This window comes from Mya arenaria, chromosome 3, assembly GCF_026914265.1.
Source record: "Mya arenaria isolate MELC-2E11 chromosome 3, ASM2691426v1".
In the NCBI taxonomy this organism is placed as follows: domain Eukaryota; kingdom Metazoa; phylum Mollusca; class Bivalvia; order Myida; family Myidae; genus Mya; species Mya arenaria.
The window spans coordinates 91,187,167-91,206,419 of NC_069124.1; the positions used below are offsets into that span (position 1 = coordinate 91,187,167).

At 37.3% G+C, this 19,253-nt stretch overlaps 1 protein-coding gene across 1 annotated transcript; it reads left to right on the plus strand.

Annotated features, from left to right (window-relative positions):
- The first annotated feature begins 4,901 nt into the window (after positions 1-4,901).
- LOC128226426 (visual pigment-like receptor peropsin) lies at positions 4,902-18,755 on the plus strand. Its single transcript, XM_052936303.1, has 5 exons — positions 4,902-5,116; positions 12,728-12,855; positions 16,005-16,294; positions 17,344-17,431; positions 18,382-18,755. The coding sequence occupies exons 1-5, from the start codon at positions 4,902-4,904 to the stop codon at positions 18,753-18,755; spliced, it is 1,095 nt and encodes a 364-aa protein (XP_052792263.1).
- Positions 18,756-19,253: the final 498 nt, after the last annotated feature.

Sequence of the window (19,253 nt, forward strand, 5' to 3'; positions counted from 1 at the left end):
AGTAATCCAACTTGATTAATTGAGTAGGTTGAATGGTTGCGGACACATGTCTGAAGTTTAAATGCAATACATTATATATTTGCTAAGATATTTCCTTTAATGTGGTTACGGGCGAAACATAACCAAAATTTATAAGTTAAATAACAAAGGGTCATGATTTTCATAATATGCAAATAGGGTTATATACTTATATTACATGCTTAATTCAGTAGGCTGCATTGTTGAGTGCTATTTTTAAAGTCGCAATGCAGTACATCACGTCGTTGCTGAGTTTTTGACTGAAATGTGGTTACATGCAAAGCATTTAAGCCAGAATTTCTAAATTGATCAATGAAGGGCCATAATTTGCATTATATGCAAAAAAGAGTTATCTTACACGATTATAAACTAGATTGGATGGTTGAGTATCGTTGTATAATGTTTCAAAGCAATACATGTTGTATTTGCTGAGATATTTAATTAATTGTGGTAACATAAAAGGGTCCTAATTATTCACAAATCTTTTAGTGGTAAACAAGAGAATCATATTATTCACAGATTTTGTTTTTGACAGTGCTGTTTGATAATTAGTAATAAAAGTAAAATAATAATAATAATAATAATTAAAATATAATAATAATAATAATAATAATAATAATAATAATAATAGAATGATAAAAGTGATAATAGTAACAATGACAACAAGTTGTTGTAGTATGAGAAGGATTAGCAGCAGCAGGTGGTGGTGTGGTTGGTGGCAGCGGCGGCGGATGCGGTAATGGAAGCAGCAGTAGTAGCAGTCGTAATAGAAGTAATCATATATAGGTCTGGTTCGAGAAAGGTTTGCGGGGTGCATATTGAAGGGATATACTCACTTTAAGATCATATGTTACTCCCATATGAGGCAAGCTCGGAACAGGACAATTTTTAAACCAAAGCTCTGCTGGCACCGCGGTATTCACTGCTGGTACGAATATTAGCCGTTGAAAGCGTTGGAAATACATCTTTCTATAAAAAAGATCAAAGATACAAGAAAACTTATTACACGTTGGATATACATAAATTACAACACTAGCTCGCAGAGCTATTTTCCGACAAAATGAAACATATCAATAATGCAACACAAAACCTTGAAGTTAATAAATGCATTTCAAATAAGATTAAAAGTTAAATTGTATAAGCGAAATAGTTAAGACATAAAATAATAAAAATTTTCCAAACGGCTTTAAGAATTGAACTTGAAAAATTATATGCATGTGTATAATAGAGATGGACAGGTGATCATGTACAGAAGTCCCAAAAGCGAAAGATGCCCTAAACGATATCAAATAATTCATAGAATAATTGACAAAATATAATTTACACTGCCAGTAAGGTCAGACACCAAGTTTCATGAAAAATATAATTGTTATGCTAGTTCCTGCTTCAATTCTTACAAAATCAGACGAAATGCGCAGGCTCAACACTGAAAACGCGAATCACGAATTACGATTGGGAGGTTAAAGATGCACTCTTACTCCCAGATAAGGTTTACCACAATGAATACAATTGATTAAATATACCAAAAGGATGAATAATTGTCGAAAACAATGGTTCTTTTTTTAGTTTTCAGCTATTAAATACACGGTAAATATCTAGCTATCAGTAATTCAATTTTGAATAAGTTTGTCACTTTAAAAATTATGCCGATCCCCCACCCACCCAAACACATTATTTTGCTATCATGCTTGACCACAGGTTGATCACACTCGTCTTTGTGTTTCAGCAGAACAGCCGCTGCCATTTATCAACTCTGGCCCTGAACGAACAACAGACATGCATACAAATATGACGAGGCTTTTATAACGCTGTACCCGTACATTAAAATATTGAGCATTAATATAGACCTAACCACTGTATATGTTTTTAAAAACAAAAACACACATACATGTTTTTGCATTCAGATTTACATTGTATTGTACAGCACTACATATATGTTGTGTATGCATTCTTAATTTACACTACCGTTTGATAACGAGGGTTGATCATATGGAGGCTTCAAGATAGTTTATAGTCGTTATTTTATTATCTTATTAACCATCATTTTAGAATTTTCTATAATTAACTGTTTTCTTTATGAAATGAACGGTGATCAGACCAAACGTCCGGAGTGATTACAATCATAATTAAGTTGTTAGTAAACCATGTTGTCATTTCCAAGTGTATATTTAGGGCTATAAGCAATCAACAGGGGCTGTCAGGGCTAACATTGCATTCAGAATATACTTCTCAATATAATTTAAGGACAACAGTTTGTTATGCGCACCTTTTACAAGGTGTCAAAGGCAATCGACATCATTTCAATAACACACCCATGGTGTTTTACATTTAGTAAGTGAATACAAACAGGAAAATAAAACTGAAAACTTGTGGGAGCAAAATGTCCAGGTACTCTTAAAAATAAAATGAGTTCGACCATACTTGAAGGGTAAATATGATTTAAGATGTCAAGTAAATCTGTGGACAGGAATTTGTTCACAATTAATCAATTTGACTTAGTTGAGAGTTATTGTGTAGTGCCTATAGAGGCGTACGACGCATTCCACTCTAATACAACAACATACATGTAGAGACAGTAACATGGGGTTGGTAAAACGTTTGCTTAAGATTTTGATTTCAAGATGAAGTACCACAGGAAATGGCTATAGTGTGGGCCAGAAAATGTAAATGACCTTTATGGACAGGTTCTAATGGAAGTATTTCAAAATAAAACCATCGTTTAAATATGGTCAACTTCGTAATACTTATACTGACGTTTTACGACTTGTGTGTCCTCTTTAGTATGAGAACCGTTGTGGTCTTTCTTGGTAGATCTGGGGCGAGTGTAGCTTAAGCAGGGTTGGAAGTGTCAAGGAGGATCAATAGCAGATGTGTATTGCATACATTCTGTGAGTGGTGCGTGTTCGAGCACGGGTTAGGAATTGGAAAAACTTTTAAGCACCATACAGTGCCATAAACACACTGGCTGTGCAATTCATCCTAGTAAGCATTAAATCTCTCATATTAAGCTTAAAGTTTTGGTGAAATGGGCATATTGCCACTCGAGTGAGTCATATGAACATAGAAATATAATTTTCATAGGTGTTTGGCTTTCTGTTACATGTTGGAACATCCGGTGTTTGCTTGACACGCGCGGCATGCATCCACGGACACATCGGGGCCGCTCCTGCCCCGCGTGTACCTGTTCACGAAGACGGACTGCCAGCTGTGCGATGAGGCGAAGGAGGCCGTGGAACCCATCATGCACAAGGTACTTAGTTGACATTTAATTGAAAAAACACACCACTTTTAGCTTAATAATGTCATACTGACAAGAAATAGCATTGATTTTTAGCTCGACTATTCGAAAAATAAGGAGGGCTTTATTACTTGCCCCAGAGTCGGCGTCGGCGTCTGGTTAAAGTTTTAGGGCAAGGTGGGATTTTCCCTTATAACTCCAATACCCTTCATTCATTTCGCTTAATACTACACACAGTTGTTCAGGGCCATCACATAATAAGGTTAGAATACTCCATATTATCATTGATACAAATTATATCCCCTGATTGACTATGAAACTTAAAGTTTTAGGGCAGGTTTGGATATTTATTAATAACTCCTATATCCTTCTATCAAATGACTTGATACTTTACACAGTTGTTCAGGACCATCACACAATGAGGTAACATAACTCTATAGTATTCTTAATGCAAGTAATAGCCCCTGATTGACTTAGGAACTTGGGTTACTTCATACAATATTACCCGTGGGTACGTTGTAAACTAAAGATGAAGCTTCCTGGTTAAATATTTCCACTTGGCCAAAACTGATAGTAAGTATAACTATTCTTATCTAGAGATGATTTTATTAGATTGATGATGAAGCGAGTCCGTGGGGAAGTTAATGGGAATGTGACACAGTCGGCGTGGACTACCCAGTTTCATACATGATTCATCAATATTTCATGGAAGCACATGCGAGAGGTTGCAAGTGGACAAGTCATATATGGTTCACTGCAGACTCTATAATCAAAATAAGTAGATACATATGAACTGGCAATGTGTTTACCTTCTTTCTACCCGACGAGTTCTCTTAGGCGTACACTTTACAACTTTGTCAGTTAATTCAAGATTATAACTTTGACAAATCTACTGTCGCATTTCGGTTATATGTACTGTATGTATTAAATATACTACAAAAAGGTCACCTACGAAGTCATTTTGAGCTGATTAGTGATGTCTTTACCTAATTCCTAGTTCCTCAACCGCGTTTTTTATCTGGACTGTTCTGACCTGTATAATGTATATGCTTTACAAATGTCTGTGCATTTTCACAAATTGCCTTTTATTTGTTATGCGTGTTCTCGTTAAACAAAGTTGTGTGCGTATTGAAAATGACCTTCCTGTTATGATTTACAGTGATGTAACATGGTGACTAGCTCATTTGAATATTTCTATAGATCAAGCAATAACTATTACTGGTAATGAGCTTGGATGCTGTATACAAACAACTAGTAATTTTTTGAGCCCTTCATATAATGCAGTATTCACTCCCGTTCATACAACTTTCTCAGTCATCCGCATTTCAGGAAGCCTTTTGATACTTTTAACATTATTTTGCCATTTTCTTTTCATGGACAATACAAGGTGTCATTTAGAACTGTTTCCGTTTACTTAAAGTATCGTGTCCTTTGATTGGCGTAGAATCACTATTAGTGGTAAACCATCGATCGTTTTACAGTTACCTTCGACTTGAGACACCTCATCCAATAGTCACCAAGTAGTGCCTATGCATTTTATGGTACTATGCGAAGACATTGTGATTTCCAAACGTGGCTGAAAGTTAATAAATTTTAACGTAAGATTTATAGTCGTTTTTTTCTAATGGTTTCATTAACTAACATTATGGATAACAATTCTGCGGCGATGAACGCTAGCCACCCAGAAGTGCACATAGGGAGTCCGCTGCCGATTGCGTGTGGCTGCGTGCTCCTAGTCGTGTGGCTGGCTTCTCTTACGCTATGTTCGGGGGTGTTGCTCGGTCTGTGGCGGACCCGGCAGCTTGGGGCTCCCGTCAACCACCTCGTCGCCTTCCTACTCGTAAATGAACTATTCGTCAGGTAGGGCCCATGTGGGGTACATTTTTATGATTCCATTGTGTATGTGTAAATTGTTTTAAGTATGGGTAGAAAAAATGTATGATGTATCTTTTATGTCAGAAATGATACCAACGGAAGAATGGCATGTTTAGTGCAGTACTTATAGAATATTGAAATATGGTAATTATTGCGACACATGTACAATGTTTAATTTATACTTATTTACTTATTACTGGGTAAAAGGACAAAAACATAGACATGCTAATTTGTATTTTGGAGTTATTTCTTAACTGACTGGCATGGCCATATACACAATTTTCTTGACTTCATTTACTCAAATATTGCCGCTTTTTAAGAATAATCCTATAATAATAAGGTGTTTTTTGACCTCATATAACCGGTTGTGATGTAAACATTTATAAGATAGCACTCTTGGTTATAATTGCAGTGTATTAGCTATAATTTCATTATATAAAGCTAAACTCTTATTATGTAATGATAAAAGTCATTATAGAAAGCTAAGACCACATTATGTTATGCTAAAAGTCATTATCGAAAGCTAAGACCACATTATGTAATGAAAAAAGTCACTATAGAGAGCTAATACCACATTATGTAATGAAAAAAGGTCAATATATAAAGCTAAGACTACATTATGTGATGCTGAAAGTCATTTATGAAGCTTTAACCTCATTATGTATTTTTAAAATTCATTATAAAGCTAAAACAACATTGTATAAAGCTAAACCCTCATAATGTGATGATAATAGTCTATATATATATATATATATATATATATATATATATATATATATATATATATATATATATATATATATATTTATATATATATAAAGCTAAGACTACATTATGTGATGATGAAAGTCATTTATGAAGCTAAAACCTCACTATGTAATAATGAAAGTCATTATAGAAAGCTTAAACCTCTATATGTACATTTTGTAATGTTAAAATTCATTATATAAAGCTAAAACCACATTAAATAAGGCTAAATCCTCATAATGTAATGATAAAAGTCATTATATAAAGCTAAGACTACATTATCTAATGATTAAACTCATTGTATAATGCTAAAACCTCATTATGTAATGATAAAAGTCATTGTATAAAGCTAAAACCTCATTACGTAATGATAAATGTCATTGTTTTAAGCTAAAACCTCATTACGTAATGATTAAAGTCATTGTATAAAGCTAAAACCTCATTACGTAATGATTAAAGTCATTGTTTAATGCTAAAACCTCATTACGCAATGATAAATGTCATTGTATTACGCTAAAACCTCATTACGTAATGATAAATGTCATTGTATTAAGCTAAAACCTCATTACGTAATGATTAAAGTCATTGTATAAAGCTAAAACCTCATTACGTAATGATTAAAGTCATTGTATAATGCTAAAACCTCATTACGTAATGATTAAAGTCATTGTATAAAGCTAAAACCTCATTACGTAATGATTAAAGTCATTGTATAAAGCTAAAACCTCATTACGTAATGATAAAAGTCATTAAGCTAATGTTTCATTATATCAAGAAAAAAATCATTCTTTACTGGTTACAAATGTTTTTAAATCTGACCAGTATTTTGGGAAAGCTTTTTTTACCATTTACCCCCTGGTTGTCATGTATAAGGTTAGACATGCGACAGGTAGACGTTCAGTACGTGACGCATGTAGTAGGTTAGACATGCGACAGGTAGACGTTCAATACGTGACGCATGTATTAGGTTAGACATGCGACATGTAGACGTTCAATACGTGACGCATGTAGTAGGTTAGACATGCGACATGTAGACGTTCAGTACGTGACGCATGTAGTAGGTTAGACATGCGACAGGTAGACGTTTAATACGTGGCGCATGTAGTAGGTTAGACATGCGACATGTAGACGTTCAATACGTGACGCATGAAGAAGGTTAGACATGCGACATGTAGACGTTCAATACGTGACGCATGAAGAAGGTTAGACATGCGACAGGTAGACGTTCAATACGTGACGCATGTATTAGGTTAGACATGCGACAGGTAGACGTTCAATACGTGACGCATGTAGTAGGTTAGACATGCGACATGTAGACGTTCAATACGTGACGCATACGCCCAATTCTCTCATGCTGTAGAATTCTCGATGCCTTTTTGGGCGTATGCCTATGTGATCACATTATTAGACACTGAAACGGGGGAATTTGACGATAATGGACATGTTTAAGACAGAATGAATAAAGGAATATCTTTTTTTCTATATGAGCCTTTGTATTTGTATGAAACAAATGTATTCATATGCTTATTAGTTTAGTTTAAACTTATTTATTTGTGAAACAAGTTATTACAACAGTATATTAATCACTATCGTTGGCACGATGTTACGCGAGAGTGTGGTCTTTTGTTGCGGGGGAAACCGAAGGAAACCGGCTTGGTGACCATATGTTTATTGGTACATGTGTTCCATTATTTTGAGCCACAATTTCAAGGTCATACATACTCATGTAGACATCACTACCATGTTTAACAATGAATTTTGAAATATTTTGTTCTTGTAAGTTGAACACCGTTATGATGCAACTAAACTTTTGTTGACATCCGTGCTGCTGGTGACTAACTCGAGGAAACGGGATTGTCTTTGCCGTATAAAGCAACACGTATACTACTAGCTTTTATAGCGATGCGGTGTCCGCCTGAAGAGCGAGATCTCGTGGGTTCCATCCCCATATGGCGCACATAGTAGTTTGTTAAGTCCGATTCGTTATAAATAGGATCAATAATGCTAATTTTCCACTGGCCGTGTTTTCCACTTTTCGTGATGAAATATTGAGTTAAATAATACTACTAGCATTAACGTTAATGTATATTAAGTGATCAATTAGAACATCGTCGAGTTCAGATGTTTACTATCTTCGTCAAAGGACTATTCGGATATAACGTGCTTCCACTGGAACCGGATTTTCAAACTCAGAAATATTTTGTACTTTGTACTGTATATATATATATATATATATATATACTATATAGTATATACAGTACAAAGTGCGTATTTATTAGAAGAAAAAAATATATTTTTCAATATTTTTTCACATTTTCGGTTTTATAATATTTAGTTCGGAATTATAAGGGTTTTTTTATTTTAAAAAAAATGATTTAGTTTGAAAATCCGGTGCCAGTGCGTGCTTCAACTGCAAGTGTTCGGATTTAATGTATATTTACTACTTTTTCTGAACTATCGTTACAAGTATCATCTTAGGCGGAGATCTTACTTTATTTTGCAGAATATACAAACATATTTATTAATTCCTTAATATGGTATGTTGTTTATAAACTTATTTTGAGAATTGTTACATATGCACTCCTCAATTAGGACTTATTCTTTGACATTCGACTTTGTCACGGACCTATAAACCATAGGCTTATAAGTCCGTGACTTTGTTAAGTACTTGAAAACACCCAAATTAAGTAAGTTCTGTTCGTAAAGTTTGATGTTTTGTGTCTCTCTTTCAGTGTCTTGCTTCCTTATCTTGTACCTCTAAACAGGGCTTACTCTTGATTTTATTCGAATACTGGGCTTGTCCCTCTACTTGGCAATGTTATGTTTCAGTAAGGCTTCGTATGAAGTTATCAACATGTAATACATACAAGAGTTTAGGAACATTGAAAACATAAATTGAATACTTATTTTTATATTTTGTATGTATACTATTTGCAATTCAGAAAGGCTTAACATGTTTTAAATTATGATTATGTTTTGAGATGGCAACAATAATATAGATTTATGGAAATGAGAGAGAATAGAGTGGCGATACGTCAATAGGTCAGGCCAATACGAGAACCCTTATACATACAGTTTTTTCTTGCCATTTCTGTAGATTTTGAAATTGCGTGCTCAATATAATATCATCCTCTTCAGCGAAACAAGCTTGTGAGTTTCCCAGATTTAACATTCTATTTAGCTGTACGCCATTTAAGTGAAAGTTTTTTTTCTAAAATAATACGAAGATGACGCGTAAAACAAATATGCGGCGACGGCAGCTCAAATTACCATACACAAGCAAATAGAAAATATTTCATATTAACATCGAATATATACGCGGTATCATCATTTCAAATGAGCATTTTTTTCCAATATCAAAATGGGCGTCATTGTTATATGGTTTCAATAAAACAACCATATTAAAGCAATGCTACCGAGTATTTTGTGGGGATTTCTTTATTTGTTCGACTTTTAGATGTATATATTACTATCTGTAATAAGATATTTTAAAGTTCATGGATTAAAAAACCCAACATTTTAAAATAGTTTAACATGCGGCGATTAGCCATTAGAAATAGCGTAATCATCTTCTAATTTCGAAATTCGATAAATTAAAACTGTCCTCGCACTCTTCCAACAGTATTTTTTTTAAAAACCCACCAGGAAATAATTTTTCTCCCGGCACCTCAGATAAGTACATCCAAATATTTAACCATGCTAGAAATTATTTTCTCCCACCTCAGATAAGTAGATGCCATAATTTAACAATGCTAGAAATTCTTATCTTGCCCACGGGCGAAGATAAAATGCCCGTATGGAACTCCTTTTTTATGGTCGCCGCATAGTAATTACCTCCCTTGTTGAAAACTGTCGTCTGTAGCATCATGGAAACCTTGTCTTATGGCAATATTAAGAACGCTAATTAATTATTTCTCGCTTCAAATGTTACCATAAAACAGTTTTCACGCACCTTTCAAGAAATAATGCTTCACTCTCCTTAGAACTATTTGGCTATTAACATAATGTGTATCACTGTGCGCATATCCATGACAACTACGAATAATCCCATATCCATACGCAATTATTTTCACTAAGCACAAAAGAGTTCCAGCAAAAAAAATACATTTTTACTTAATTTTGTTTAACTGAGGTGGAAGAAAAAGCATCTAACATAGCCGCTCGTGTAAGATAGGTTCATTCCGACCCTCGGGCAGGGTGTTTTGCGGAAACTCGGTAAACCTCGTTTCCTCAAAACACGCTACACTCGGTGCGGAATGAACCTATCTTACACTCTCGGCCATGGAAGATACCCATAATCTTGCCAACGGGCAAAGATAAAACAAGTACCCGTATCGAACTTCTTTTTTAATGGTCGTCACATTGTAATTACCTCCCTTGTTGAAGACTGTCGTCTCTAGCATCACAGAAACCTTGTCTTGTGGCAATATTCAGAATGCTAATTAATTATTTCTCGCTTTAAATGTCACCATAAAAAAGATTTCACGCACCTTTCAAGAAATAATGTTTCACTCTCCTCAGAATTATTTGAAGACATATTTAACTATTAATATAATCTGTATCACTGCGCGCATATCCATAAAAAGCACGAATAACGCATACTTTCACTACGCATGAAAGTGTTCCAGCGAAAAAATACAATTTAACTTTATTTTGTTTAACCGAGGTGGGAGAAAAGGCATCTTCCATTGCCGCTCTCGGAAGAAAGGTTCATCCCAAACCTCGCGTAGGCTGTTTTTTGGAAACTCGGTAAACCTCATTTCCGCAAAACACACTACGCTCGGGTTAGGATGAACCTTCCTCCCACCTCAGGTAAGTAAATCCCATAATTTAACAATGCTAGAAATTCTTATCTTGCCCACGGGCGCAGATAAAATGCCCGTATGGAACTCCTTTTTAATGGTTGCCGCATAGTAAATACCTCCCTTGTTGAAAACTGTCGTCTGCAGCATCATGGAAACCTTGTCTAAGGCAATATTTAGAACGCTAATTAATTATTTCTCGCTTCAAATGTTACCATAAAACAGTTTTCACGCACCTTTCAAGAAATAATGCTTCACTCTCCTTAGAACTATTTGGCTATTAACATAATGTGTATCACTGTGCGCATATCCATGACAACTACGAATTATCGCATATCCATACGCAATTACTTTCACTAAGCACAAAAGAGTTCCAGCGAAAAAAATACATTTTTACTTTATTTTGTTTAACTGAGGTGGGAGAAAAAGCATCTACCATAGCCGCTCGTGTAAGATAGGTTCATTCCGACCCTTGCGCAGGGTGTTTTGCGGAAACTCGGTAAACCTCGTTTCGGCAAAACACCCTACGCTCGGGTCGGAATGAACCTGTCTTACACTCTCGGCCATGGAAGATACATATAATCTTACGCTCTCTGCCATGTAAGATACTTATAATCATCTGACTGGTGGCATATAACTGCCGTAAGATAACCTGTTGACGTTCGCGAATTGTTTCTTGCGTTAACCAGTTAGTATCTTACTTATTAAGTGGAATTCGCAAACCATAACTTATTAACTAGTTTGTGTTGTACAATTTTAAAAAGGTAATTGGTGGTAGTGTTGGGTACTTTCAAGCCTGTTTTAGTCTTATGATAGTTATCTTACCAAAACGGAGACGCGAATATTAACTAGAAAGCTTGATAATTATCGCAAAAATAAGTGGTTAACACGAAACAATTCGCGAACGTTAACAGGTTCTCTTACGGCAGTTATAAGCCACCATAGTATGATCTGTCTCAAGTAAATTATGTCATAAATAAGTATGCATCTGGTCAATCATGTTTATACGATTTTAGTTTTCAAAATTGTTAATAAACACAAGTCAATTTTTGAATGAAATTGCTCGATGTGCTCAGAAAGACATCAAAATGGCCCGAAAATTCCCGAAACAAATGTTGGTGGGTGACTTTCGCCCATTTTAGTGGTGATTTTCCTTCATAAACAACGTATAAAGTGGTGGGAATTTAAAACTTATGACTCCTCAATGTACTGGATACTTATTTGCATGCAGCATTGCACACATTTTTTAGGAAATTATTTCATAGATTGTTGTTTTGTTTTTTGCCAACTCGTGTCCAAATGCAACAGTACCTTTATTTTGATGAATAACTAAATTCTGTGTTGATTTCGGGCTTTCAAAAGTCATTAATAAAAAAAATCACTTTAACTGTTATACAATGTTTATTTCACTTTTTTGAGAAATGCAAAATGTGTGTTCTACCCCTTGTCAATAGATTCTATGTAATGTAAAAATCGAGAGAAACTCCTGTGGTTTCAATAATAATTAATTCTATAATATTTCTTGCGACTTTAAATGTAGTTCATTTTTTCATCGTGAATAATTTGCATGTTTACCTATGAAAGGATACTGGTTTCTATAGTTCAGCTCACAATACTAAGTAGTGCACTAAACAAGAGATATTTCTGCTGGCGTCATTTACATATGGTGATATTGAACATATCTACATAATATTTTTGAGCACTGCATGGAGGGAGATCAATTATTGGGCCGAATATATACTGACTATGGTAATGGAAGGGTTTGTTAGCTAGTTAGTTAGTTAGTTAGTTAGTTAGTTAGTTAGTTGGTCGGTCGGTCGGTCGATCGGTCGGTCAGTCGTTCGGTCGTTCGGTCGGTCGGTCGGTCGGTCGGTCAGTCAGTCAGTCAGTCAGTCAGTCAGTCAGGTCAGGTCAGGTTAGGTCAGGTCAGTCAATCAGTCAGTCAGTGAGTTAAACTGAGACTTTTCTGAGGAAGATGGGCTGGTGTCATCAGGTTCATATATGTAGAATGTATGTTTATAATCAATTGTGACGGTATTTATGACAGGTTGCTGGGCTCACCGCTCATTCTGATGTCCATGTTCACGCGTCGTTGGCTGTTTGGTGATGCCGGGTGTGTTTTCTACGCGTTCTGGATGACCTTGCTCGGCGTGACGTCCATCTCACTATTCACCGGTAACATTGTCGTTATCGAAATAATTTTGTAATGCATCCACGCCCACCTGAGCACATACTTCTCATATTCGAAATACTTTAACAGAATCTTCATCTGCATGGGACTGTTATATAAAAGTATATGGTTGCAACTTAACTCAACCGACTCTTGAGCTCATACATGGCCATTGCGATCGCCTATTTTTTTCACGGCGGGGCCGGTACGTAGGACGTATTTCGTTGTTCATTTCAATACTCTTGTTGATCTTTTTCTAATAGAACTTCATGGGAAGTTTGTTTCTATACATTCCATATCAAGTTTGACGAGTCATAAAAAATCTCTTAAGTTTAAGTGCCAAATTGTTTGCCTTGAGGCCAGTTTTGACTAGAGTTTCAACGAAAAGAATGGGGATGTCGTATTTTTAAACATTGATTTCCGCCAACTAACTTAAGCCATCATTGGTGGATGGTAATGAAAGTTTGTGTGTACTACCACTACGCACTACATACACGTATTATTATTACTTTTAAGAAGAATCAGCCATTACAATATTATAACAAGACAGCTTTTGATGCAAGACATCGACGACGCGGCTGAATAGATCAACATGTAAATATATTATAATTAAATTCGAATGTTGATACACGTAATAAGTTTAAACGTTCTTATAAGTGTTAGAAATAAGCGGTAATTTAGAATACATGTCCTTAAATGTGAAACGTGTCCACATTTAAGGTCGATATCAGGTGTCGGCCTATTTTAGTAAACTGAGCATTGCGATGTTCTGTTATGGTAGACGTCTCTTTGAACGACAAACGTTACATGTGATGCCATGCTTGTGTGTAAATGTATTGGTGTTTGTCTTCTCGCGAATATTGGCTGCATTAAGGCTTGACCCCGCACATATTGGCTGCATTAAGGCTTGACCCCGCACATATTGGCTGCATTAAGGCTTGACCCCGCACATATTGGCTGCATTAAGGCTTGACCCCGCACGTATTGGCTGCATTAAGGCTTGACCCCGCGCATATTGGCTGCATTAAGGCTTGACACCGCGCATATTGACTGCACTAAGGCTTGACACCGCACATATTGGCTGCACTAAGGCTTGACACCGCGCATATTGGCTGCAATAAGGCTTGACCCCGCGCATATTGGCTGCATTAAGGCTTGACACCGCACATATTGGCTGCACTAAGGCTTGACACCGCACATATTGGCTGCACTAAGGCTTGACCCCGCGCATATTGGCTGCATTAAGGCTTGACACCGCACATTTTGGCTGCACTAAGGCCTGACACCGCACATATTGGCTGCATTAAGGCTTGACACCGCGCATATTGGCTACATTAAGGCTTGACCCCGCGCATATTGGCTGCATTAAGGCTTGACACCGCACATATTGGCTGCACTAAGGCTTGACACCGCACATATTGGCTGCACTAAGGCTTGACACCGCGCATATTGGCTGCATTAAGGCTTGACACCGCACATATTGGCTGCATTAAGGCCTGACCGCCATGAACGTTTTGCATAATGCCACAAATGACATGAAAAAAGAGTGACTGCAAATCCCAGTCAAAACCAGATATAGAAACAGAAATAGATACAAAAGCTCCGATTGCGATGTCCTAGAATTTTGCGAAGAGATCTCGGTGTATAACACCGTTACTCGGGATACAACTTTCTTGTGTTAAATCAGTACTGAGTCCACCATTTCCAAGTACTACCCTTTGAATGCTGCGCGCTCGGGACAGAAGATAACGGTACCATGTTACATCGTCTTTCAGTTTGACGCGCCGGGATTTGAACCCCAGACCTTCCACATCCGAAGCGAGCTCTTTACCAGTCCACTGAGCTATCGGGGCGGTCAAATGGCAGCTACATGAGTTGTTTCTTTTATTGTACTATAAAATCAGCTAATAGTACCATGGTGTTCTTGTCTTTAACTTATGACAAGTATGCGAGTTAAAACATAGTAGCGATTTTCAAGCACAACACGTCTCGCCCGCGACCAGTCACAATCGAAAGGAAGCAAATAATTTTGATAGTTTTCGTTAAAGCGAAACATCATTTGTGCGAACAATATTTTTCACTTCTTGGCTTCCTCAATCAGTGTCTTAGGCCTACTTTTCATCATTTATGTTTGTTTAAAATCGTGTGAATTAAGCTTTGAACGTTATTTTTATATCTCTCGAATTTAAATCAGTGAATCAAGTTCGAGTTTCGGTAATTATATACTATTATCAAATACATAAATTACACTAGTACTCAAGTCCTTGTACTCTCACATGCTTATTTACTGTACCAGCTATAGGACAACGTGTATATACTTTGTGTTCATAGAAAATCAGTACCTTTAACATGATTGCGACATGCCTAAATAAACACTATTATTACAAGACAGACAGAACACACATGTATAATAAACTGTTTATGGCCCCGCCTCATGACAGTCAACAAATCATAAGTCTGAGAAGTTTGACTCCATAAACACACATTTGTAAATAATGGCAAACTAATCAAAGTACTGTAAATCCTGCAGGGGACTGTTGGCAATATGTTGCATGGAGAGGCGTATTGAAATATGTCCATGGTATGGAGCATGTTTTCACAGTTAACGAAACGGTCCACTATATATGCCGATTAATAACGTGTGATCATTGTGCGAAATGTTCAAAACTTATTGGTATGATTGGTACGAAATGTCCTCAATATTCTCTGGATAACAAAGTTACAGAGTAGCTACGAACCTTTCAATCGAACAGACGTAAATGACACACTTTTTCAAAATAAATCTCGGATTATGTATAAAGTAGTACAAAATAACTCAATGAAACTTGACATGGATTAAGCAGTCGTCCATTTGCGGTGCAGATCATTATTTAGAGCAAATTTGTGATGTTCAAAGGGAGATCTCCATTTAATAAACTCACATGAATTCATTAACAAACATTCAGAACAATTTTATAATGGCCCGTGGTATGAATGACAGGTCTCCTTCCAGCAGTACTTTCAGCTCTTTGATTATAACTGGTTTCAAAGTAAAAGCTAACGCTGTCCATCTTGTTCATAACGAAACTCATGTTTTTATGATCAACACTTATAAATGTGCACATAAATGTGTAACATGTAACCAGTGTCTAATATAATACTATCAACATTGCAGCCATCGCCATATTCCGATACATTATCGTGTGTCGATCGCGGTTCAGCTCCCGTCTCACGCCCGCTTTGTGCAACCTTGTCGGGGGTGGTTGCTTCCTGCACGGGCTGGTGTGGGCGGTCGTGCCGCTCACTGGGATCGGACACACGGGATATGTGTACGAGCCGTCGCGTCTGTCGTGCACGCCCGACTGGGACCCGCCAAACGTTGGCTACATTTCCGGCCTGTTCACAGCCTCATTCTTCATTCCTGTCTCAATAGCCTCATTCTCCTTTGTACAGATCAAACGAAAGGTAATTATACTACTTTAAGCATTTGTTTTAAAATAATAAATTCGGGGTTTTTAATGTCTTCTTACACGAAATGTGTCAGTATAAATATCAGAACACGGGCATCATAACAGTTTTGAGAAGTTTGCGTAACATCTTTGGATTTCAAAATAAGTTTGTAGTAATGTGAAAGTATGACATTTACGTCTGGGTGAGAATGGCTGCTTCCTTTTTTGCTCGTCATTGTTGCTTTTTTATGAAAAAATTAATGTAATAGCAATTGTTTGAATGGTAGTTTGAAAATGCAGTATAGGATTTTTAAGACACTTGCCATAAAGTTTCACCATGATGAGCCGGCATGTCGGGCATTAGACCCAGGTCTGTACCTTAAAAAGTCAAGGTCAAGGTAAAAGGTCAAAGGTTGAAATGATCCTTGTCCGGGCTGTTTGTTGATCACCATGATGAGGCGCTGGGTATGTACATCAAGGGTCAAGGTCAAGTATAGAAGTAGAAGGAAAAGCCTATATCACAAAGATCAAGGTCATACTTAGAGGTAAAATGTGTAAATGAGTACTGTTGATTGGACTGGGCCTTATCAAGACTGTATCTTTACCAACGATTATAGGAATTTCAAAAAAAAAATGTATCTTTTGTCATTGATTATAGGAATTTAAAAAAAAATGGAATTCACCATGCTGAGGCGTAGTTTCGCTGGTACACGTATTGTTCAGCACCATGTTATTCTGTGTTGAAATTGCATGGAAGAGCATTATGTCTGTGTCAAAGGCTCGATATGTCGCCATTTGGCGTCTTGTTTAAATTAAAGATCAACTAGCTCATTTTTTTGTAGATTTCATCTTTACTCAAGCATAAACTTTGTATCAAAGAAATAATTTTAAATCTGACTTCGATAATACGTCTAAAGTGCAAACCAAAAACTTTGTAGGTCTATCGTAGGAGGGAAAAAAATCGGCCCAATATATGACCATGATCGGATAAAGATAAATTTTTGTCTGACACAACTTTCAATGTCTATAGAATTGTCCTATTTACTAACGCGCTCGAGATTGCAGGCCCATCGTCACCGGCTGCGGCCCACAGCATCGGCCCGGTACATCCAGATGGAACACGACCTCACCGTCCTCTGCGTCATCACCATGGGTACGTAACTCTGTAGGAATTCTTTGTCGGCTCAACACAACTTTGGTGCTGACTTGCATACACTTAATATCAAATATGTTTTATTAAACATGTAAATACATGCAACTACATGTACCACCTTTACGGAAATTAAACGCCATTTTTATAATGGGAACTGGTCATGTATAAACGTACGTATGCTTACAAAGTCCGTATGTTCGTCTGTCATTTCAATAAAGTGGCTCTTTCATTTTGTGACAACGGCTATCTACTGATAGTTACATTAACATCACCGTCGGGCACCCCCGAGACCATCTACGATATGCTTTTAAAGTGTAACGGAATTAAGTACCGTGGTTGCCGACGATGCATTTATATATGACACAATTGACACCAAAGTTGGGTTGACACTTGTTAGATGCGTTTCTTAATATATTTTTTTATTATTTAATGTGGCCAGACCGCGCACATTTTGTAATTTGTGCCTGACGGTTTTGCTACCCAATTGAGCTGTTAATATTATTTACCGTTGATTATTATGTTAGAAACATGTATTCAAGTGTTCAGGCTCGTTCCCCAAAAAATCACATTTAATCATTTAGAAGCGGTCTGACAACCAACCCATTTAAAAGATCAAAACCGCAAAAATTCCATGTAGTAAATATGCAACCGTCATATTTCCTTTAATCATTAATGGTATTATTTCATGAGGTTTGTTTAAAAGCGCACTGACTAGAACAGAGACATTCTATAAGCATTTCGCGCTGTACACTAAGACATGGACATTTAAATTTGGTATCCTAGACAATAAGTCGGCTGCGGCTGGCATGCCGACTTAATCGTTTAGAGGACCAACAATAACACTAATCATTTCATAGCGTTTGTAGTTGTAGGGTAACCCGTTCATCTCTGATAAAATAAAGAGTTTTTAATATCGACCAGGCTTCATAATATCCTCTGTGCTATTCCAGCAATGTTCCTGTTCTCCTGGACACCATATGCGGTAATAGCGTACCTCCATACTCTGGGAATTGCTAGCGGAATTGTCACCCCTGAACTCTCGCTTGTCCCCCTTGTCTGTGCAAAGACAGCTGGATTTTGGAATCCGGTGATTTTTAGTCTGAAGAACAGGCCAGTGAAAGAATACATTGGGGCCAATATATCAGATGCTTTTACAAGATTGGGGTCTGCCTTGCGGTGTGGGCGCAAGAACTTCGTTGGTATACGGCATTCGAGAGGCAGGAAGCCCGATGTTAATATTCCAGAAAGTCCCGAAGAGGACCGTTTCAGAACGACACGGGTCGAAGGAGCCGGTTTAAGGGTCGTCGAGGAGTCGAACGTCTAATGACCGTATACAGCCAGGACACGTCTAATGGCCGTAAAGCCAGGGCACGTCTAATGGCCGTAAAGCCAGACCACGTCTAATGGCCGTATAGCCAGGGCACGTCTAATGGGCGTATACAGCCAGGGCACGTTTAATAGGCGTATAGCCAGCGCACGTATAATGGCCGTATAGCCAGGGCACGTCTAATGGCCGTATAGCCAGGGCACGTCTAATGGCCGTATAGCCAGGGCACGTCTAATGGCCGTATAGCCAGGGCACGTCTAATGGCCGTATAGCCAGGGCACGTCTAATGGCCGTATAGCCAGGGCACGTATAATGGCCGTATAGCCAGGGCACGTCTAATGGCCGTATAGCCAGGGCACGTCTAATGGCCGTATAGCCAGGGCACGTCTAATGGCCGTATAGCCAGGGCACGTCTAATGGCCGTATAGCCAGGGCACGTGATAATCACGATCAGATAGTCTGCTTAAGATATAGTTTTACGTTTTTTGCGTCATC

Excerpts from the sequence above, each read along its gene's own strand:
- LOC128226426 (XM_052936303.1), top strand. The coding sequence starts at position 4,902 with ATGGATAACAATTCTGCGGCGATGAACGCTAGCCACCCAGAAGTGCAC. Across the intron at positions 16,295-17,343 it reads TTGTACAGATCAAACGAAAG|GCCCATCGTCACCGGCTGCG; the intron begins GTAATTATACTA and ends TCGAGATTGCAG. Across the intron at positions 17,432-18,381 it reads CCTCTGCGTCATCACCATGG|CAATGTTCCTGTTCTCCTGG; the intron begins GTACGTAACTCT and ends GTGCTATTCCAG.